This window comes from Eublepharis macularius, chromosome 3 (assembly GCF_028583425.1).
Source record: "Eublepharis macularius isolate TG4126 chromosome 3, MPM_Emac_v1.0, whole genome shotgun sequence".
Classification (NCBI taxonomy): Eukaryota; Metazoa; Chordata; class Lepidosauria; order Squamata; family Eublepharidae; genus Eublepharis; species Eublepharis macularius.
Window position 1 is genome coordinate 142,277,912 of NC_072792.1, and position 23,768 is coordinate 142,301,679.

Consider the following 23,768-nt stretch of genomic DNA (forward strand, 5'->3'; position numbering starts at 1 on the left):
TGGTCCGTGCCTATGTCCTCAGGTGCAGAGAACTAATATTTATCCAACCATCACTGACAATGTCAGGGAACAAGGGATACAGTTAGTGAATTAAAACTCCCTGATCTGGCCTGCTTAAAGCCTGTGAGAAAATCATTCTTACAACCTATGTTTTGCATTTCTGTTCCTGCAATTATTATAATGACATTATAACATGGAGGCCATGAGAAAAGCATAGCAAGCTTACTTTCACTATACACTGATGGTTAAGAATTATTTACATCTGCTGATATTCATCCCCAGCCTTGGGCATTTTCTCCCAGTTATGTTATGAAATTAACGGTGCCATTCAGGAATTTTTTTTTTAACTATATTCCTTTTAAATGATGGCTATGACCTGTTGATCCACCATGTTCAGAAGATCATGTACCTTGATTTGATTGTTTGTAAGAATTGGCTGTTTGTTTACAGAATTGTATGATATCTTATGAACCGTATACAATTTTTTTCTATGTCAACTGAAAGGTATAAAATACAGGTGCTGATGCTTTCCGGTATGCATTGTTACCTAATTGACTGCATCAGGGTTATTGCTAAATAAAATTTTACTTCTATGATCACCAAGTTTAAATGCCTTGAGTTGTTTCTCAAACTAGTAGTGAAGTGGGGAAATCTACAATTGGAATTGGTTTATTTCCCCCAATAGATATAAAACTATCAACAATATTTCAAGTCTTATAAATATGTCACACCAGGCTTCATGGGTATATTTATTTAGAATACTTATATACTCCAACTTTCTCCTGACACAGTCAGGATCCAAGGTGGGTAACAATAAATACAAAAATCATATATTAAATTAATCAAAACATACAGTTAAAATAATTAAGCCAGAGCCTATTCAAGCTGCCCCATAAACTGTTTTAAATAGTTATGTCTTGCAGCCTCACCAGAAGAATAGGTGCCTGCCTCACCCCTTCCAGGAGGCTGATTCCCAATAGTGGAGCAGCATCAGAAAAGGTCTACACTCAACAATTCGTGTTTTGGGCACAGGAGACTGGATTAATCTCTTAACCACGGATCAGAGCTGGATCACCAGCTCTCCAAAACAAAGTCTCAAATGGAGAACACGATCTACAGGATGTGCAGGGTCTCTACAAGATACTGGGACAACCTCATGACTGTTTAACGACCATGACCTCTACAGGTATACTGTGCAAATAATGCCTTTTGTAAAGGTCAGGGCTCAGACTCTGTTTCATCATGCAAACAAGGATGAGGTTTGGAGAGAAGAGTTTACTGCCCTGGTCTTTTTTCACCCTATCTCACTTTTCAGTCAACCTTCGTAGCTGCCATGGTAAATAGAAGTGATTGACTGATTGGAGTGATAAGCAAGGAGGCAAGGGAGATGCAACACATGCCCCTATTCTTCATTTCTATCCAGCTCATCAGGCATTTAGCTTTCTGGCCAAAATCCCTAACCCCACAGCACCAAGCAGTACCACATGCAGGGCTTGCATTTTTTTAGGATGCTGCTCTCTATGGGAAAATCAAAGGGAAAGTTGTTAGGCTGTGACCCTGCACATTACTGCGTCTGGATCCTGTCTTCAGCCTTTTGCGATGAATTATCTTTCATAAAATTGGGGCCCAATAAAATATTACCTATTTGTTTCTCTCAGTGGGAAACTGCCCCCAAATCTTTGTCAATTAAAAAATCATCAAAATCTTAGATAATGAATGTGCAAAGAAATGGTTTCAGATGGGAGATTCCCACATCATGCTCAGTGAAAAGCAGCAGAGAAGAAATGGTCCAAAGAAATGGTACCTGTATTTACTCCAAATGTTTTTTGTTGGGACAATATAGTCCAACAGTATCGTACTCATTACTTTTCATGCAAGACTGATGAGCCTCAGGAGCTCTTGTGTGATTCTGCACCGTGGAACACCCCATGGAAAGTTTCTGAAGTGTTCGACTATTACCTTTCGGAAGGAAGCTGGAGTTTTGCTACAGTAATATTGTGCCAAAGAGAAAAGGTCTTCTATATCTTCTAATGCCAAACTGGCAGGAGATCTTTCTAAAAATTCTGAAAACAAGTAACAGGTGGAAATTAGGACTTCTATCATTTAAACAAAACACTGTGAACAGGCTTTAACTTAAAATTAAATTTATTTTGGATATTTTATATACTCCATATCACAGGTCAGAAGTTTACCTAAAATAGAGAATTCCCTATATCATGATTTTCAAATATAGCAAGTAAGAGCCAAAGGCAGATGCCTGGGTTTTCCCAGAGCCTACTTTTGATGGATATTAAACTCACAGAATAGAGAAATGGAAAGACAGAAGAAATAGTTTCATACAAAGATGGCCTAACTGCACTGCAAAGGAGCTCCAGACAGAACAACAGATTTGTAAGAAAAAAAACAGAGTTGAGGTTTTTGCAGTCCTGTACATTTCAATGGCAGATAACTGAATACCTGTTGAACTCTTCCACTTATTATCAACTGAACTTCCAAGAGTTTAATGCTGGCTATGTTGCACAGAATGATGATAACATCGACATTACAAGCATCAACTTACGTATGACTTCCTCTTTGCTATTCAATTCTTGCCCTAAGATCACTTCTCTGGAAAGAGACAACACAGATATATTGAATGAATGAAGCAGCAAAATGAAAAGGCCAAAATAAATTGTGCCATATATTAATTATATACTCACTTTGCATTAACGAGGATGATAAGCATTAGGAAATAAATGATGAATGGGTCAGCTAGCTGGAGGTAGCCATCCCATATTGCCTGAGTGACTTCATACGAACAGTGGTAGGAAAATAAGCTGCTGAGCTAGAAAGAAGGAAATGAAATGAAAGCCAGGCATGATTTCAGTAGCATAAATTTGTTGATAATTAGAATCTGTGATTAAAGACCCTGAAATCAATTTATAATGTCTGGTTAGCCAGACTTACAGTTCCATTGGGATCTGCCCCTAAAACAGGTCAGAAAGATTTTTAGCAAGCACATGAGTGAAATCCTAGATTGTTAGATGAACAGAGATGTATTTATTGTAGGAGACTTAGTAGTATATTTGATATATAGCTTGACTCAATGAAGTTATAATTTAATGCCAAAATATCTATGATATGGCTATAGCAAACTGATCTTCAATATGTGTTTCAATACATTTTTCCAAATCAGAACTACTTTTTTTTCTCATACATTGAGAAATTTTACTGTCATATAGACTGTTTCCTTCCTCTAACCCAACCTCAAATCAATATAGCTGAATACCAGTCCTTTTAATTTCAAACAACACCAACTTTATATATTGCCCTTCTGGACAGATTAGTGCCCCACTCAGCGCGGTGAACAGTGTTATTATTATCCCCACTATACAGCTGGGGAGCTGGAGCTGAGAAGAATGGCTTACCCAAAGCCACCTGCAGAGTTCATGGCAGTAGTGGGAGTCGAACTAGCAGCGTGCTGATTCGTAGCCCAGCCACTTAATCACTATGCTACAGCAGCTCTAAGGCTGCAATCTATACATGTTTGTATATAAACACATTTCCTGTTTAGGGACAAATAAGTCTCAGAAAATAGGGAAAAGTAAAGGAAGATTAAGCTCAAATGTCACTTTATCTCTATGGTGTACAGCATTTGGTCTGTAAAGGCATTTCTTGAGAACACTAAATATGTAGGTTTGATCTGTGCATTTAATTGACACTACCATCACGATTCCTCAAAGGCTCCCAGCCTATTCTCTCTATCAAGCGCCCATCAGTAAAGCAGTAAAAAAACAACAACAGGTGTTTCTGCATGGAGGAGGAATCCCCCATAACTTCAGGAAAGTATTTACGTTTTTTTAAAAAAGGAAAACAAAAAATATCTTGATGAAATCTGATCAGGCATGTTGCCTTATGATCTCTGGGAGAGGAAGGCAAAGATACAGGACAAATTAATTAAGATTTAGTGGCTTTTATGAATAAAATAAAACCAAAAGATAGTACAGATAAGGAAATTTTAGAGATTATTTGAAAAGAATTACTTTGTTCAGTATATTATTCAATTACACTGTACTTTTATATTTAATTAATAAAATAAATTCAAAATTAAAAAGCTTGTTGCATTATGGGAAGCATGGAAGACCAAAGTCAGTTTAAACAAAAAAAGGAGAATAGGGAAAGGACAGAAAAGGTGCTAAAACATAACTAAAGTTCCCCATCCAAGATTTTGTAAAGGGGACGTTTCCAACTGTTTATTCCCCTCCAGTGATTCTTCAAAGGCACGCAACTTGTTCACTTCTATAAAGGCCATTAAAATATTAACATCCAAATCCTATAGATACCCCATTAAGACAGTTTGTTTCAATGAAAGCAGAATTACTCCCATAGACAAATCTTTGCTAGGCAAAACAATTTACAGCTATTTAATCACATTAAAGCAAAATAGCATTTGCTGTATACAAAGTATTGTATATTGCATAGGCAAACCCAAAAATATTGCACTGTGAGTTATTTCTTACAGTCTAGTAAGAAAAATATTACTGCTTCCATAGGAACCTCTGTTTTCTTTATTTGTTCATTTTAACCTTTTCATTAAAAAACCAACAAATTATCAAACATGCCTGACGTATGAAATATTTCAGCTGAATAAAATGGTCAGATAAAATTAGAGAGTTGAGTTGTACTGTTAGAACATATCTACTTTGCAGACAATCACCATGGCACTGCCCCTAGGTATTTTGGTAAATGCTGTTAATTTCAAAGGCTCCTTGGAGACACAAGGACAGTTAACCAGGTTTGTCTTATATGTATACATACTGTAACTTCTACTTAATAAAAAGAAATCATATGAGCAAATTCTGTAAGAAGTTTCATTTATTGCTAGACATTAAAGGTACACCATTCATTATACAAAATCTCAAGTGAATGTAATGCCCGTTTGCAAATGATAACTTTAAATACAAAACCCTCCTTGGAAATAACGTGTACATTTTGTCAATGCTTTACGAATCACTATAGGAAGCTTATTTTTTATTATGTTTCCCTACTTTCACTTTATTACCCAGTTGAGTGTGTACGAGTCAGGTGTCATCTTTTTGGTATCAAGAAAAGAGCAGAGTTCGGGTTCATGATACTGGAGGAGCAGCCTAAAGAGATGAAATGGTCTTCCTTTCAGAAAACAGTCCCTAAAAGAAAAGAGCAGTGAGAGAGCATTTGTGAAAACAGACACAATGATAATTGTATTATTTAAACTACCTAATAGGTCACTTAAATCTCTCTATCTTGCACACACACCGTTGTTCTGAAAAGAGTTGTAAATCTGGCAGATTTGTTTCAATGTAATCTTACTCTTGTATCAAGAGAAAACACAATACATTCATCAACAGATAGGTATGAGAGAACGTTGTCCCATTCTTCAGAAGCAGTCAGAGAAGCTTCTCTCCTTGGAAGGGTGTGGAGGGGAAGAAATCACACTTTATACCAAATGCAACGCAAATGAAATGTTATTTTTTTTACCTGGGGATGTACTTATTCATTATAGCATAGAAGCAGTTGTACAAGTCACTTCGTGGAAGTTGAAGATGCACCAATGGCTTAAGCAGATATGTCCAACTAAGGCTAGAACTGTATTTAACATTACGAGATTTACAGTAAAAAGTAATCACAGACTCAACATCGAGAAGTAATGTTGACTTGTTCTCCTCTGGCACTGACAACTGATCTGAAAACAGACAAACATCAGTGTATTCACATTAAGACAATTATTACTTATTTCACTCATGCTACCCAGCAGAATGAAAACCACCAGAAATAGGGAATTTTAAAAAAAGGAAAAAAGAAAAGAGTGCACCACAGCACTTTGTTAAACCAGCATGGCAACTAGATTCCAAAGACCGTCCACTGCATGCACCAACACTACTTGCACAGCTAATCAAGAGTACTACTAATTGTTCTTTCTAGTAGTATCTCTTGCAATGTATGAGATCTGCTTTGGCCGATCTACTAACATTATGGACAGCTTTTTGAGGTGGGGGTGGGGGGGAGTGCAGTGAGAACGAGGGCCTGAAAAGTCCATGGAGATTGTCATGTAGAACCATTTAGATATCAGACAGTATTACAGAAGCTGCATGATAGGAAACTGCAGTTTGCAATCCTGTCTTGGAGGGAGAACACAAACCATAGCTTACTGGTTCAGTTTATGCTAAAGTAGAATTAACTAACTGCAATGCAGTATGTGAGGTGGGGGGAAGGAGTATGCAAATGCACAGTTCATTCAGAACTGTGATTTGCCATTGCGTCTGACAACATTTGAGCCAATATGAAAGCCAGTATGTTAGAGGGTTGGAAACCCAGATTCAAATCCCCACTCAGGAATGAAGCTCTCTGGATGAATTTGGAGTAGTCTTGCTCTCTTAGCTTAACCTACTGCATAAAGCTATGATGAGGATAGAGGAGAACCATTTATTTATTTATACTCTGCCTTTCTCCTCAATGGAGACCCAAAGAAACTTACACCATTCTCCTTGCCTACATTTTATCCTAACAACAACCCTGTAAGGTAGGTTAGGCTGAGAGTGTGTGACTGGCCCAAGGTCACCCAGCAAGTTTCCATGGCAGTGTGGGGATTCCAACCTGGGTCTCTCAGATCCTACTCCAATACTCTAACCACTACACAATGCTGCTTCTCTAATGCATGCCACACTGGAATTCGTGGGATAAAAATGCACAAATAAATTCCCAAACCCAGGCTAGCAAAGGTGTCCACATTCATATTTTGGACTTACCAACCAGATCTTGACAGTCCTTCTGAATCAGTGTTTGTTCTGGCAGATCTAAAGAGCCATCCCAGGATGACAAACTATCCCCTTTACCTACAACGTTCAAAGCAATCTAAAAAATAAAAAGGACAAAAAACCCTCAGAACAATCTTTTTCTAATTCAGATGCTGGAAACTATGAGAAGTATTTATTTATAAATGATGGAATGTTCTAACCCAGCATTCTTGAATAAGCTTCCTTAATGTTTATATGCCGCTAGAGTAGCAATTTCTAACCAGAACAAAGGCCATATTCTACTTACTCTTATAGATTCATGCTAAATTCAACCCTGAATTAAACAAGCCGTATTAAATAAGCAGAGTAGGAGCCACTACTGTTATGTTTACAGGTCTTATTACAAGTTATGCACAAACTCAATGTCCTTTTAAAGTGGAAAAGCCAGAAAAGGATGTCTGAGCAAAGAAAAAGCAAGGAGGTTACAGCCCTTTTCCTACCTAGCTTTTCCATGCGCCAAATCAATCCTCCCAACCACTCCCTATTTCCCCTTTGCAAACACATTTATTCATGCAAATATGGAGCTTGGAACACTTTAGGAAGAAAAGCCACAGGGATTTAGAGAGCACAGAAATGGCACAGGGGAAAAGAAGACAATTCCCTAAATACAACTGCCTTTTGCTGAAATAGCCTTTCAGGTTTAAAAATGGTAACACATGCTAATGCATAAGAGCACAAGCTTTACCCTAAATTGACACTTGTAGAAGTCGTGGCTGTGACAGACACAACTGGCTCCATTTCTGCCTCTCCTGAGGGACAGCCAATGGGAGCGGGTGGAATGCTGAGCCAATCAGTGTTAGAGTCCATTGGAAAGATAAGGAGGCTTTTGAGAGACAGAGAATGGGGTTGGAGACAATGCTCAGAGCCAGCAGAAAATTAGCTGGCTGTTAATCTGTGTTTTTTACTTTGAAACCTTTCATGTTCAACCCCAGTTAAGTTTGATGATTTAAAATCTGTTCACTCCTATGTTCCTTCATGTAAATAAAGTTTATTTTTGTTTTGTTTAATCCTGACTGGCTTGAAATTGTTGGTTGAGAGAAAATATCTCACACACAGGCCTCAGACTCTGTACATGGTAAATGAGCCAAGATTCAATGGTGGCAGCAACAGTGTATATATATAGGGAAAGCTACCTCTAAGTTCCCTTTTCCCCAATAGCCCTGGCCCCTGGGGTGTACCTGGGTGAGGGGAAATACATACAGGGAACTGGCTGCCTGTAGAGTGGAGCCTCTGGAAAAGGGGAGAGGGGACTCTGTGAGGATTTGGGTCAGGGCTCTCTGCCTGCTGTAGTGGAGGCATGTGGGAGCGGACTCCCAGCCTTTACTTACCTGGGAAGCCCCATACCTGTGAAGGGAGGTTTGGGGTGGGTGGCAAGGAGTGTGTGTGGCTTGTGTGTCTGAGGGTGTGAGGTGGGGTCTACCCACTTTCCCACCTATATATACCCACCATAGTGGCATTATTCGTTTGGTAGTTAAAACCTTTAAGAGGCCTATAAGGGTACAATAAGCACATCCCAACTTTTTGAAAACAGAGCTGAGTCCCTGATATATGCCATCATCACTGCCTGATAAAACATGCCATTAGATTATGAACCTTACCTTCCAAACCTTGGCTCTTAGGTAATCAGGTATAGGTCTCCCTTGAATTATGTTTCGGACTGTTTCAAGATCACAGCCACCTTCTTTAAGCGCTTCTGCAAGGTCATTTTCCCTAAACAAACAAACAAACCTTATTTAAGAGAACTTAAAATACAGCAATATTTCCATCTCTCAGTACACTCATACATATATGGATATATACCTGATTGAGATCAGACTCATTTGAAGTAAAATCATTGTATTTCTTCCATTACTCATTCTACTTAAACCTTATATTGCTGAGAATGAAATCTAGAAAAAGTAATCTTTATAATCTCTCTTTGAACTGCTTCCATTGTTCTTACAAGCAGTAAAACCCCATTTGTCTTAACTCTTTCAAATAGTTGTATTTTACAGAAATACTTTGCAGGTCTGGCACAGGCAGAAAGGCAGGCCAGACATTAAACACTGCAACATTTGTGATGAAAACCTGACATGACAATGTTTCATTACCAACACGACCCTGGTTTTCATAAAGTTTTGTCTAGGACTGGCACCCTGGTCTACTGATTTATCAATCATTCCATAAAGCCAAGAATATTGCTACAGAGATGACATCTTGCCTATTAATTTCATTATGACAGCTGCTATAGCATAATGGTTAAGCGGTTGGGTGGCAAGTCAGCTATTTCAAAGCCTACTACTGCCATGAGCTCAGTAGGTAGCCTTGGATAAGCCACTCCTCTCAGCCCCAGATCCCCAGCTGTATTGTGGGGATATTAATAGCACTGACTTCGTTCACTGCTCTGAGTGGGCAGTAATCTGTCTAGAAGAGCAGTGCGTAGGCACACTATTGTTATTATTGTTGTTGTTGTTATGGGATATTAATAAAGACAGACGTTAGGCCTACTGTCCCCCAGCCCTGCAGCAGTCAGCACAGCAAACTTAGCAGTGTAAAGAAACTTCTCCTACTGACCAACTGCTATACCTATATGTATCTCCAAATGGACATCAACTGTTTCATAGTTTCACAAAAATGATTACTTTGTTTTTGAAAGTCCTGTTCATGTTTAAAGTATTTTTGTCCAAAGTTAACGCTTTAAAAATTTGACATTATTTGAACAGTCAACTGACAAAATCTGTTTTGACATGTTAAATGTTCAAACTTACCTTTTCCATCTCCTGTACCATCTCTGAATTTAAATTAAATCTATTTTTTTATAAATCGCCTAGAAGAATCAAGATAAATACCTGCAGCAGCAGCAATGTAAGGTAGAAATAGGCTTGCCAGGTTCTCACTGATTGCAGGAGATCCTCTGCTGCCAGTGAGTGCTTCCCACTGGTGCTGAGCTGTCTGGCAGGAGGAAAATAAGCAGGAAAATGGGGAAAGGGTGGGACAGGCAACATCTTGTTGCCCTGACATTACTCCTTGTGCACCCAGAGTGTTGTCAGCACATTGGCAGGGATGTTCTAGTATTCGGGTAAAACTCTATGGTTGGGTATACCTCTGTGGTGCTTCACTGGCAAGGCTCCCACCCATGATAAATCTCTCACCAGTTGCCAGACTTGTGCTGACAACCCCAGACAGAAAATTTACAACTATGTTTTCCCCCACATAAAGTTTTCCATTTTAAAAAAATGCACTGTTTTATAAAATTAGCAGCAGTGAGTTGGATCCAATCACTCCATTCTATTACAGCTTTCTTTGTCAAAAGAACATTTCAAGGGAGAGAGTCACACGGGAGCCAACCCATAATGAATGTCAATTCAGGCAGGTTTCAAAATTCTTACTAACTTAAAGCATGCATATCTACATTTCTTTCCCTTCTACAAATAAAAGCACATTCAATAGTTTTCACTGAATCTTTCCCCAAATGAAATACTTAATATTATTTTTGGCTATCCAAAAAACTTTTCAGAAGTTTACGTAACATGTAAAACTAACACAGCATTTTTTTTTTAGTTTGGTCTTCTAAATACAAGTCAAATAAACATACTGAATCAGATAACAATCAGTTTAGGGCACTGATAAATTTTGCAGAGAAACGTCTACAATTTGTCCTAGAAACATCTAGAACAAATAAATACTCCAAAGAAAAAAGAATTGATTGGAATTATTAAGTTGGGGTACTGATGTGTAGAAGAGATCACATTTTTGAATGCTTCCTCATGTAAAAGTGCCCCTGCAGCACTGGAAAGAATGAGTTAAGTTAGAATAGCTCCCCAAAGTAATAATATTTAATTTATATACCGCCCTTAACACCAACTCAAAGCAGTTTACAAAGTGTGTTATTATTATCCTCAGGACAATCACCCTGTGAGGTGGGTGAAGCTGAGAGAGCTTTGAAGAGCTGTGACTGACCCATGATCACCCAGCTGGCTTCAAGCAGAGGAGTGAGGAATCAAATCCAGGTCTCCAGATTAGAGTTCTGCCACTCTTAACCATTACAGCAAACTGGCTCTCATTTAAAAAGATCTGTATAGAGTGTTTACACAAGGCAGTATGACAAAAATTGCACCCCTCTGTCATCTCTCTGTTTCCTGATTTCACTATAATGAGCCCCTGTTTCAAAACAATTCATGTACTTACTTATTTAGGACATTTCTGTGCCACCAGAGTCCTGTTGCATTATTCAATCAGCTGGTACCTCAGGAAATTAATTTCCACCTAGTCTGCAGCACTGCTAGTTTACAGCTGCTCAAAGATGAGATGATGCTACATTCTCTAACATCTAACATCCCAGATACACAAGAAATGCATGGATCAAAAGTCCTTTTGAAACTCTGGAGTTCCTCTCATCTGCTTTGCCGTAAAGCATGAATCCGGCTTTGCAAGATAAATAAGCAAAGGCAGTGAAATTTCCTTTGCAAATGCTATTCCATTTGGTTTCTAAGATACAACTGCTTACTATCTCAGTTTTTCTCACTGATCTTTTATTTCTAGTGTGTATCTTAGAGTAATAACATTTATTTGCTGATTAAGATCTTTGTCTCCCTTCCACCTTTCCTTCATCTTTTGTAGTGTCAAAATGGCAGTCATGTATACAACAGACTTAATTATTCTAATTAACCCTGGCCTTGTCTTCGCTGTACACATGCAGTGGACTCTGACGTGAGAGGCCTTGCACAGAGACTGATTTGAGTAACTGCTCAAAGACAAAACTTGTAATTACTTTGTTTAATTGTCTAGTGTTTTTGCTATTACATTTCCAAACCTATCTTTTCTAACAATGAAGGGTTTAAATCTATTTCTTTTTAAAGCTGAAACTTTCACTACACAGAAGTGCTTCTATGACCACATGGCCACATCTTTGCATTAGATGTAGCTGCTGGCACAGAGTTGAATTCTTGTCCAGTTTCCTTATATCAGGAATTCAGTAGCTTTTATCAGGAATTCCTTTTTATCAAGAATTCAGCAGCTCTGTCAAAGATCTTCTATTCTAAGCAAGACAAAACAGAAGGCAGTGTTCTTAAAGTGATGACATGAATAATACAGCAACTTTGTGCCACTCTCTATGCCAATATCCTGATTAACATAGGCAAGCAATTGCAACTAAATATAATTCAACTCTTTTTTTTATTAAAGCAGAAGGGAGAGTACTAGGTAAAATTTACCAAGCCAAACACAACCCAGTATCATTTCTCCTTCCATTGTTGCATTAAAGTGGTTTCTGGTTTTGATGTATTTATGATTGAGGGGTTCTATCATTCTCCTTTCAATCTCTTTGCAATTCTTAAGTCTCTACCATGAGTGGGGCTACTCCCAAAAAAACAGCCTGCCAATTTTGTGCAGTGTTGGGGAACATGTACATTACAGTATTATACTAACCAGGGGTCATTTCGTAGAAAAAGAGCTGCAGGGACCCATTAGCATAACTCATTAGCATATGCCATGCCCCTTGACATCACCAAAAGTGTGTCATTAGCATAATTAATTTCATCAGGCCCAAAATGGCTGGGTTTCAGTTGCTGCCAGACAGCAGGGTGTTCCCCCACCAGGCAGTGGCCCGATCTGGGCCATTTGGGGCCCAATCCAGGCCGAAATGGGCCCCAAATGGCCATTTGGGGCTCGTTTTGGCCTGGATTAGGCCCCAAATGGCCCAGATCAGGTTGGTGCCAGGCAGGGGAGGGGTCCCCCACCAGGCACCAACCCAATCCTGGCAGTTTTGGCCCTGATCCTGGCCAAAACGGGCCCCAAATGGCCATTTGGGACCCATTTGGGCCCAGATCAGGGCCAAAACAGCCTGGACTGGGTCAGTGCCAGGCAGGGGAGGGTTCCCTGGCCCAGCACTGACTCGGTCCTGGCCATTTTGGCCCCGATCCCAGCAGAAATGGGCCCAAAATGGCCAGAAGTGGCCATTTTGGGCCTGGATCAGGGCCGAAATGGCAGGGATCAGGTTGGTGCCAGGCAGGGGAGGGTTCCCCCACCAGGCACCAACCCAATCCGGACTGTTTCAGCCCTGATCTGGGCCATTTCAGCCCCAGTTGAGGCTGAAATGGCCCAAAATGGCCATAAGTCAGGTGGGTGGGGCCACCTGACAGTGACCTTTTGGGAGAACTGCCAGAATGGAATTCTAGCGCATTCCCCCTCAAAATGAGCCCTGAAACTAACACTTTTGACACCTTTCCTATAGTAGTTTTCAATTTTTTATCACATTGTGTAATATCTTTTCCTTTAAAATTGTTCGCTTAAAACTTGTTTTCTTTATAAATCTGGGGGGAACTGTGTGCTGTTCTGCAACAAATGACATGAACAATACAGGACTGTAAGATAAACTTATCAGGCTACTATCCAAACAGAGCTCACTGCATGACTGGATGCATTACGGAAAGCTGTAGAAATACTGAGGGATTTTCAAAGAACCTACCGCTAGATCCTAAATATTCTAAATATATATTTTAGGCTGTGCAGGGTTGTTCCTAAATATTTGGTCCTTCTTATAAATCCAATACTCTTCATTTCAGAATTCTTCTGTACATTTTCAGTGCTTATTTTTATCAACATCTCTCACAATACATGGAAACATTAATTCTATAAACTGCAAACAAGTTAGTTTTTTTAAAGTGTTTTAGAAACTGTTGCTATTTATAGCTGGAACTTTCAAGCTTTATGACTATTAACCTTTTGCTTATGGCCTTTGATAATGTAGCACTGCATTACCTAACATACATCATTCTGCAAATTCTGCAGCATGTACTCTGAAATTCCCAAGCTAACTTTATTCATATGTGGTGGAAACATATCAGAGCTGATACATTTTTGAAAAATGGTTGCTATAATGTTGCCGCATGGTATTAGATATAAGGTTGTACCCACGTTAAAATTATGCCTCAATCATTCTGAGACAGTTCTGTGGGACAGTATTGTATATAGTGACAGTAGTTAGAGCAGAATTTGCCAGAAGAAAACTCCCATTAGGAAAACATTCTTAGAAAAATGAAGGAATTTTATTCTCTGCTATGACTTACAGCTTTGCAAAGAAATGAGGATGTGACTAAGTTAGATTTACAATGGAAAGAACTCTTGTACTATATGGAATTAGCCATGGTAAAGGCTTGAATATATTTATTGGTCTGTGAGGAATCTGAGATTTGGAAAATGTAAAAATCTGATTAGCTTGAACGATAACATAACTATTTTGTTGCTGTTTTCATTAAGACTTATCTATGTATCTATATTTTGAGAGTGCATACTTATACTGTGATATAATCTTCTTTTTGTATTTGCTTTTTATATACATTTTTTTAAAAAGCCTCAGAGGTTATAATTGCAGTAAGCCTAAAGATCTGATCATGTGCTACATTTTCCAGTATTTTGCCTGTATATATTGAAGCTTTTTTGTAGTATACTACTTTGTAATATTTTATTTAAAACATTTCTATGCGTCTTTCTATCCAGCTCAGGATCCCCAAGTTGGGGGACATTAAAACATTCCAAACATTAAAATTGCATTTAAAATACAAATAAATAATTAAATAAAACCTAAGCGCACACACACAGGCAGAGAGGAGGACTAAAAAGAGTTGGGGGCAGTGTGGTGTGGCAGTTAGAGAAGAGCTCCCTGATGTGATACCTGTGGGCACCATGAGGCCCACCACTACTTCCCCTGGTAGCCTCTGAGTGTTTCAGAAAGCACCCACTTTCCTTGCTAGCATGTGATTCCTTTCCCCTTCTGGCTTGATCAACTGGTTCCATGAGCTTCTTTTGAAAAGCAGAGAAGGAGCTATGTTCTAGGAGTCCAGAAGGAGTCCAAAAGCCGGGATGTCGCATTAAGGGAGATAAGTGTGCAGGAGCAAACGCCTACACCCTCCATCTCCAGACCTGCTGCCCTTTCAGTGGCTGGATCATACTTTCAGCAAAAGTAGAGATAGTACTGGGAAGGAAGGCAGCATGGTATATCCCAATCTCATCAGTTCTTGGAGGCTAAGCAGGGTTGGTACTTGGATGTGTGACCAACCACCAAGGAAGACTCTGCAGAGGAAGGCAGTGGCAAACCACCTCTGCTTCTCACTTGCCTTGACAGTCTCTTGCTGGGGTCGCCATGAGTCAATTGCGACTTGACAGCAGATACACACACACACACAGGCAATACTAACCTTGACTGGCCAGTGGCCACTCTGAATCAGGCAGCTTCATGTGTTCAGTGTGGGTGTTACGCAATTCTTTTGAAAAGCAAGGAGGGAAGTATAGTGTTTGACTCCACCTCGTATGGTGGCCATTTTGGTTGGTGCTCAACACACCCTCTCAAAATTCCAAGGGTTCCTTCAAGCTCAAAAAGGTTGGAGACTCCAGAGTTAGAGGATCTGACTAGGATCTGGGAGACTCGTGTTCAAATCCCCCCTCTACAGTGAAGTTCATTGGGAGATCTTGAGCCAGCCACTCTCTCATCATAACCTACCTCACAGGTGAGTAGCTGTGTTTGTCTGCAGAATAATGAGATTTGAGTCCACTGACACTCTAAAGACCAACAAAATTTTCAGAGTATAAGTTTTCAAGAGTCAAAACTTTCTAAAGGGAGTTTTGACTCTCAAAACCATATACCATGAAAATCTTGTTGATTTTTAAGGTGTTACTGAACTTGAGAGGCAGGTAAAGGTAGTGCAAGCACCGAGTCACTACAAACCCATGGGGGACATCGCATCACGACGTTTTCTTGGCAGACTTGGGAGCCCCGTGGCGCAGAGTGGTAAGCTGCAGTACTGCAGCCCAAGCTCTACTCACGACCTGAGTTCAATCCTAGTGGAAGCCGGGTTCAGGTAGCCGGCTCAAGGTTGACTTAGTCTTCCATCCTTCCGAGGTCAGTAAAATGAGTACCCAGTTGATGTAGATGACTGGGGGAAGACAATGGCAAACCAAACCGTTAAAAAAGTCTGCCAAGAAAACGTCGTGATGCAACATCCTCCCATGGGTCAATAATGACTCGGTGCTTGCACAGGGGACTACCTTTACCTACTGAACTTGAATCCTGCTGTTCTACCTCACAGGGTTATTGCTGTGAGTATAAAATGGAGGAGTGGTGAACAATGGATCACTACTGGGGAAAAAGAAAGGTATAAGTAAAGTAAATAAACACTGCTTTGATATAAATACTGGTAATATTGAAGTATACAATTATTATGAAGCATTCAAAAGAACATATGATTTGCTGAATACAATTACTTCAAGTGTAAAAGATGTGCACAGAAATATAGGTCTAATAAAACAAATAAGTGATTTCAGTATTCATACCCATAACAATAATTTCGTGTTTAGCTAAAACAGAGATAATTTATAAGAAAAGATAAAGACTAAGTTTGACCTTCCTAGTATTTAGCCGGTTTACACTCCTATAATAAAACAGCCACTTCCAACATCACAGCGCCCTTTGACACGCTGATTACATGATACTCCCCATTTACTCATCAACATCACACAGCACCCAAGCCTTCCTTAAGACACTTTCTCATTCAGTTAACTACAAATTTTATTAGTCTTATAAGATACAACAAAACTGCAACTCAGCATGCTGAGAATAAAGCTCAGGATTTTATCACATCTTAATTTCCCATCGTAAAAATAAGGTATGTGAATAGCCACACGATGCCACAACCCCCCCTCCCCTGCCTTCTGCAAAGGATTTTCCTTGTTTTTTAATTGTCAGCATGATAGGGGCTAAAGATTTTGCAAAAACAAATCAGGCTTTATGCTATAAATGTATAATGTGCTCAATGGTGTTAGAAGCAGATGGTTTAGTATATTTTCATATTACCAAGACTAACAGAAATGTCATTAAGTGCATTAAGATAACCACTCCAGTATCTGAGTTGGAAAAGGCCTGTGCTTGAGACTCTGAAAAGCTGGGTCTGAGGTCTGCTTACAATCAAACACAATTCAGGATTTTAAGGTGGCTACCAATGCAATTTTAAGCAGTTACATCCTTTTGTGCAATAGGCTTAGAAGGGTATGATTCTGTTTAGGATTACACTGTATTCTGCTTACATTGCTCCCCACACATATTGGTATTTAGAACTAAAACCACCAATGTTTGCAATTAATAAGACTGCATATAAACTAATGAACACTGTGCTCTCCATTGCTGAAAACATGAGGTGTGGCTACCAGGTCTACAAATCAACTTCTTGGATACTATCTCCTAGAAGCAGCCATATATTAAAAGTAGTAAAAGAAGAGAATCATATATTGAATTACTGGAGCAAGATGATACCAGAAGATGGTGTATGTCAAATCTGATACCACAGGTGGTTTCCCCATACAGAAACAAAAAGATGCCGAATTTAAGATTAGAAGTTAATGATCACAAACTAGGGGGGAACTGTGTACAAGGAAACTCAAGATTGTGCTCTATACATGCAAACAGAGAAGGTGTAGAAGAGCAAGATTTGGATCAAGTAGCACCTTAAAGACCATGTAGATTTCCAGGATACATTTAGAAGTGGAAGTATGTACGGATTTATGCCTTTGTTAGATACAAGACAACAAACTTGTAACTTCTTCCTCTTTTTCCTACTTATATCTGAGGAAGAGACCTTGACTCTCAAAAGCTTATACACTGGAAACTCTTTGTTGGTCTTTTAAGGTGCTACTGGACTTGAACCTTGCTCATCAACTGCAGACCATCACGGCTACCCACTTGAAACTAATCAGGTTAGTGTTCTAAGTCCATTGAAATCAGTGGGCTTAGAAAGGCATATTTTGCTTAAGATGGCACTGTAAGTCATCTACTCAGAAACAAAGTCCATTACATTCACTCAGGTTTGTTTCCAGGAAAACATGGCTAGGATTCAGATGTATCAATACCACCCCAACTTTCTAGAACTGTGGCTTAAGAGCCAGCAACATAGTAATAAGAAGTGAAATTGCTTATACATTTTATTGTTGCTTACTGGGAAGCTGGAAAAGATGACAAAGATGTCCAGATGACATTTAAGAACAAAATTAAACACAACAACTCTCTGGTAATACTCTACTCGCTCGCTAACAGATCACGCCATCTGATCCAGCGTTCTATTTCCAGAGATGGCCAGTCAAGTTCAAGCAAAGCATCAAAGCAACCGAACCCCTCCAGCTGTTCTCGCATCTCCTAATCAAAGTTAAGCTGTCTGTGAATACGGAGTGACATTTAAATTTCTAGCTTTATCCCTCTAAAAATCCTGGACTCTGCTGTAGCAGAGCTGATGCCTCGAAATAAGAGGCATGGACCTGGTCTAGAGAACTATATCTTTCAGGCTGCATTCTGAGCTTCTTCCTCTTTTTTCTTATCCTCCACACCAGGATGAAACAGGCAACTCTGACTACAAAGACACAAAGAGCGACCATTTCTGAAAAGCGAGGAAAACGGGCACGAATGACTCGGCCAAACGAGGCGACATGCAGCCGGTTCAACTCCTACTGGCCACCTGGACTGGAAGATGGGTGGGCTTCTGTCTGCGGCCAGATACGACCGCAATGGTGGCGACCGGCGGGGCGGAGCTACAGCCTCCCCGGGGGGGTCGATGATGGGAGGCAGCGCTGAGGGGTCCATGTTCTCTTCGCCCCCACTTAACGAATGGATTGCCCGACTCACCAGTTGCTCAGCAGCGGCGGCGGCGGCGCTTCCTCCCCTTCCGCCATAGCTGTTGACGTGCCTCGCCACCTTGCCGGAAACCACGCTCTAAAGTTCCAGTACTTTATGTCGCAAAACAAAAACCTACCCACCTCTTTCTATACGGCTTCCGTAAAGCTCAGCAACTGTCGCAAAAGCATCCCCGCCTACTTTTGGAACTGTCTGCAGTCGCTTCTGGTTTGTCGGTGTGGAGCTAGACCCGCAGACCGTAAAGATAGAAACAAAACTTCTCCCCTGCCCCCTACAATCTACTGGTCCAAAATGTACGCTGGTTTGCCATTCCAGCTTTCAGTGCAAAGTATCCAGAGATTTCAACGTAGAGATATAATAGCTTAGAGTGGCTTCAGTCTGTGCCTATTACAGTGGGCTTTTATTCTTTTACCGGAAGTTTAGGATCTCTACGGTTTTTAACTCTATGATAGGCAATCTCTAGAGTCGAGGGCTGTTGTCTTAGCGAGTCTCTCGAAGGACTTCCGATCCCCGACTGCAGTCGCCAGAATCCTCCATGTGCGGGGAAAAGGAGTTGAAAATGCCTAGAAAGCATGGTTAGATTTCTTTTTCCCTACTAGGCCTAATGTGCGTTTAAAACGCCTCATAAAACACAAAAAGAAAAAAAAAGATGGAAAAGCCATGATGAATAGGGCTTCACCTGTTGAATTACTACCTGTTGTCTCATGTTGAAAAGCAAAGGAAGCAGGTACTATGTGGGTTGGATTCTACGTGGAAAAAATAGAGATTCGAGTCCAGTAGCACCTTAAAGACTGGAAATTTAATTAGTCTTTAAGCTTATACACTGGAAATTTAATTAGTGTATAAGCTTTTGAGCATCAAAGGTCCCTTAATCAGATATGACAGAGACCGTCTGGTGCGCATGTCTGATGCATTAGGTGGATTATGTACTACAAACCCTTACAGGGTCAACCAAAGGAGACATAGTAAATAGCACAATTTGGGTCCAGTAGCACCATAGAGACCAAGCAGATTTCCAGGGTATGAGCTTTCAAGAGTCAAAGCTTCCTTGGAAATCTGTGTGTGTTATGTGCTGTCAAGTCACTTCTGACTTCTGGACACTCTATGAATGAAAGATCTCCAAAGTCCTATAATTAACAGAGTTGCTCAGATCTTGCAAACTGGAGGACGTGGCTTCCTTTATTAAGTCAAGCCATCTCATTTTGGGTCTTCCTCTTTCCCTACTGCTTTTAACTTTTCCTAGCATTATTAACTTTTCCAGAGAATTTTGTCTTCTCGTGATGTGATTCCCTTCCCTCCACCCTTGGATACACACCTTAACATGGTGAGGGGGTTTGAGTGAAGCTGAGAACAACACCATCAGAAGCACAGACTCCGTCAAAACTCCTAGAAGAGTCACTCAAGACGGAATAGTCAAAGCTGAGACACCAGACTAAGATGCATCCACCTCTTTAACAATCAACAGCCATATCATCAGAAGAGAATTGACCATTCCAATGGTGATGGGAGCAGAGGAATTCTTGAAGGCTAGCTAGTGGGTAACAGCAGTAATGGAAGGTGACACTGGTGGAAGGTCTCTCACAGACAACAACTAACTCAGCTAACTTTGGTTAGTACTGTGCAGAAGGTGTCAGTAGTAAACCACAGCTCTCTTTGTCAGATGCATGAAGATTAAATCAAAAAGAGTCCAGTAGCACCTTTAAGACTAACCAATTTTATTGTAGCATAAGCTTTCGAGAATCAAGTTCTCTTCGTCAGATGCCTGATCCAAACTGGAATGTTATCTTCTTGTCAGGAAGCTGAAGTGAGAATAATAAATGTTTTTCAACCCATTTCTAACCATAACGCTAAGACGCCAGCATTATACATTTCAGTTAAACTACTTATGCTCGTATTAAAATACGACCAGAAATTGATTCAACAAGATTCTGATTGCTACGGACCAATAGTGCCACCCCACGACCATTTAAGTTTACTACACATGCACCGTGTAGGTTTCTGCAAAATACGTACTTACAAGTACTGCTCTTATTTTGCAATCGAACTAGAAACATGTCTCTGACTTCGGTGTCGTGGGGCGCGCGGGTGGGGAATCACACACGTTCTGTCCCCCATCCCGCGAATAAACCAAAGGAAGCGAATGCCAAATGTACCAGTATGGCAATTACAGTCTAAATTAGTTTATTGCTGATTTTTTTTTTTTAAAAAAGGAGTCCAGCGACATCTGGATCCAAGCCCAGCGGCAGTAGTAGGGCGTCTGCTTTGCACGCAGAAGATTCCAGGTTTAACCTTTAGCAATTTCGGTTGGTTCAATTTATAAGTGATCCGACAGACTTTTCTGTCTAAAACCCTGTCGCCGGTCAGATTAGACAAGACTAATCTTGATAGTTCAAGGCAGCTTCGCGCGCGTTTAGAATTTAGCGCGCTCCTATGCACAGTTCCCCGTTGAGCATCAAAGGCAATGCGGGAATAAGCTCTGCTTCTGAATTGTTTATCACTCTCTGATTTCTGCTGTTGGAACTCATTGGTGGACTGAGTAGGATGGAAACGCTTCGCCATTTAACAGCAAAAGAGGAGTTTTAAAAACGGGAGTCTGAGGCCGCGATGGTTAGTTTCAGGCGGGCTCGCCATGTTGGTCCATAGTAGAAGAGCAAGATTCTGATCCAGGAGCACGTTAAGGATTAACTAGATTTCTAGGATGTGAGCGTCCGAGAGTCAAAGCTGGAAATCTCGTTGGTTTTTAAGGTGCTCCTAGACCCGAATCTTGCGCTTCTGAGTACATGATTGATTAATTTGCCTTGATCTCGTCTTTCACAAAGAGCCGCGCACAGGAGCTCAAAGTGCCTATAGGCGAGCCTGCCTGGGTCGTTTGAGAAGAGGCCAGCCGCGCGCTTCCCCGTGAAGCAAAACCTGAACGGCGGCACACCGCCTTCGCGCCCGGTTTTCCAGAAGCGAACGGAGGCCGAGCTCCCGAGGCCCGGCCCACAGGCGCCCCTGTGGGCGGGCTTCTCTTGTTTGAAGCTGCTGCCTGCGGTGGCGTCCTTGGAGCTCTCGCGTCGGCTCCTCCTCCTCCTCTTCCGCGGGTAAGGAGCGGCGTGGCCTGCAAGCGGCTCAACGGCATGGGGGACGCTCTGGAGGAGCCGTGGTGGGAACCCGCGGTGGAAACGCGCGGAGAGAGCGGCGGCAGCCCAGGTACCAGGAGGTCCAGGGGGAGGCCCAGCCGCTGCTGGCCGCTGATGAACTTATCATTATCCCGTAGCCTTCTCTGTTGTCTCCCCCCCCCTTTTTTTTATCTTGCTCCCGACTTTTCTGTCGTCGGCCCCCTCCCTTGGTCTCCACACCCTTCACGTTTTCGCCCTGCGCTCGCCCATTCACACGTTTTCTGCTGCTCCTGCCATTCGTCTGTTGATTTTCTTCCGTTGGAGAATGAGCAATTTAAAGTTTCTACTTGGAAGCCCACCACAGATTGATAAACGCTCGCAGTGACTCTCCCTGAGCAGTGCCAAGCAAATTTATAGCAACTTGCATGCGAAGGGGGTGGGTGGGGGTGGATATTGCAAGTCATGTCCATCATATATTGAATACACATTCATATTACTTCTTGTCTACCCACATAAGGGAAGACTGTCTGACTGTAGCTTGAAATGGTTTCCCTGAAGAATCCCCATTAGAAACTTGAATTGTTTCTGAAGCTGGGATGCAGAAATATACAATAAGTTGTGGAACCGGAAACAGTCAAATGTGCTTTCAGGTCCCAATTGACTTAGGGTGACCCCATCACGATGCTTAGATACAGGAAGACCCAAGTTTAAATGGGTTGATGTTTAGAGTGCAGTTGGGTTAGGCACTGAACAAGAGTCCTGATGAGATTTTATTTCCATGAGGAGAGTGGAAACAAGTGCAATGGGTTTGCTTTCTAGGAGCTGTTCTTTTTCTCAGGGTAATAATGTTGGTTTGTCTTTGGGACTGGTATGCAGAAATTTTGTCCTGAACCCTACCTTTCAAAGAAGCGGCAATATCCGGTGTCTACAGGACAGAAGCAATATAGTATTGTAAACACTATACTTTAAATGAAGATTAAAGTCGTATGTTGTTGAACATTATTGTGAATTCCAAACAACCATGGACTGAAAGAAAAATACATTTTTGAGGTATTGTTACAGGCTGTCTGAAAACTCTTGTGGATGCTGAAAATATTTAAATGATGTGGGCCACAGGATAGGATGGTTTATGGGTTGTGTTTAAAGATATTTACTATTTGTGTGTGGCATTTAGCACTCCAGTAGCATACCTGCCCAGGCATGGTACTGCTACATTTGAGTGGGCCAATGAATAAGATTTGGGGGCATGCATGGGACATCTATACACTTGATTCAGGATTTTGTCATATCTGTTTACATCTTCTGAGTGGTATTTCTCAAGGCTTCTTGAGGAGAGGGATGTCTATTCAGCCAGTTTAAGCCTGTAGTATACAGATGCAAGGGTTACCAGGCCGTCACTTAGCACTCCTGGAGCATTGGGAGGCAGAGTGAGGGGGTAGAAATGACGTTGTAAGACACAGTGGGGTCCCATCTGAGTGAAAACTTGGATGTAATGTTGATGTATCATGAGGCCTCTTCTCCACCGCCCACATTTCTCTCTCTGGCCTGGATGCAATGGCAGGTGGGAAGGACCAAACCACCAGGAAATTGGCCCCCAAAGCAGGCAAATGGTAAATTTAAAATATGCCCCCAAAGCCCAGTCTCTGTGGAAGATATGCTACAGTGGTGTTTCTCAATTTGTCTTTTTTGGACGAACTGTTTTTAGGGCCATAAATATTTTAGTTATTATAAGAGATGGGTTAGCCTTCCTCCACCTCAGTTTGCATTGGGATTGCTTGAGATGAGGGATTGCTTTTATATGGGAATAAGAATATACTCTATTTCAAAGTTTATTGCATTACTGCATTATCTTCAAGCTTTGTATCCCACTTCTGCATTATGATGTCATACTTAAGGTTTTTCTTTTTCCTTGTTGGTCTGCACTGTTTTTCAAGTGTGTAACTCTAGTCCACATTGCTTATTCAATGTCTTATGCTGTCTCAATTGAATTTTTTTTCTATTTCCTAATCTGCCTTGAGTCTCTCAGAACAGTAGGCTAAAAATGAAATAAACAAAATAAAAAATATAATTAATATTAATGATGGTACTAGACTGTTGGGGTTCTATAGAATCTACTACTACCTTGGATTCTTGTGTCCTGGATACTGTGTGGGTGCAATAAAGGTTTAATGGTAGCCATGTGATGAGGCTCTCTGCCATCCATAA

The 23,768-nt window shown here is 40.8% G+C and overlaps 2 protein-coding genes across 4 annotated transcripts in view; one reads left to right on the forward strand and one right to left on the reverse strand.

Moving 5' to 3' along the window:
* Positions 1 to 18,532, reverse strand: part of TBC1D23 (TBC1 domain family member 23) — a 39,099-nt gene extending 20,567 nt beyond the window's left edge. For both annotated transcript variants that reach the window (XM_054973536.1, XM_054973535.1), the window contains exons 1-8: positions 18,454 to 18,532; positions 8,411 to 8,522; positions 6,765 to 6,870; positions 5,497 to 5,701; positions 5,042 to 5,165; positions 2,700 to 2,824; positions 2,561 to 2,607; positions 1,960 to 2,063 (exon numbers count right to left, since the gene is read on the reverse strand). In XM_054973536.1, the coding sequence (XP_054829511.1) occupies positions 1,960 to 2,063; positions 2,561 to 2,607; positions 2,700 to 2,824; positions 5,042 to 5,165; positions 5,497 to 5,701; positions 6,765 to 6,870; positions 8,411 to 8,522; positions 18,454 to 18,500 (870 nt within the window). In that variant the 5' untranslated portion in view covers positions 18,501 to 18,532. The remainder of the gene's footprint in view (positions 1 to 1,959; positions 2,064 to 2,560; positions 2,608 to 2,699; positions 2,825 to 5,041; positions 5,166 to 5,496; positions 5,702 to 6,764; positions 6,871 to 8,410; positions 8,523 to 18,453) is intronic.
* A 2,989-nt stretch (positions 18,533 to 21,521) lies between these two features.
* CMSS1 (cms1 ribosomal small subunit homolog) overlaps positions 21,522 to 23,768 on the forward strand; it is a 270,320-nt gene continuing 268,073 nt past the window's right edge. Inside the window, exon 1 of one of the 2 annotated variants that reach the window (XM_054973300.1) lies at positions 21,522 to 21,654. In XM_054973300.1, coding sequence (XP_054829275.1) covers positions 21,582 to 21,654 — 73 coding nt within the window. In that variant the 5' untranslated portion in view covers positions 21,522 to 21,581. The remainder of the gene's footprint in view (positions 21,655 to 23,768) is intronic. The other variant, XM_054973301.1, reaches the window with a different exon arrangement.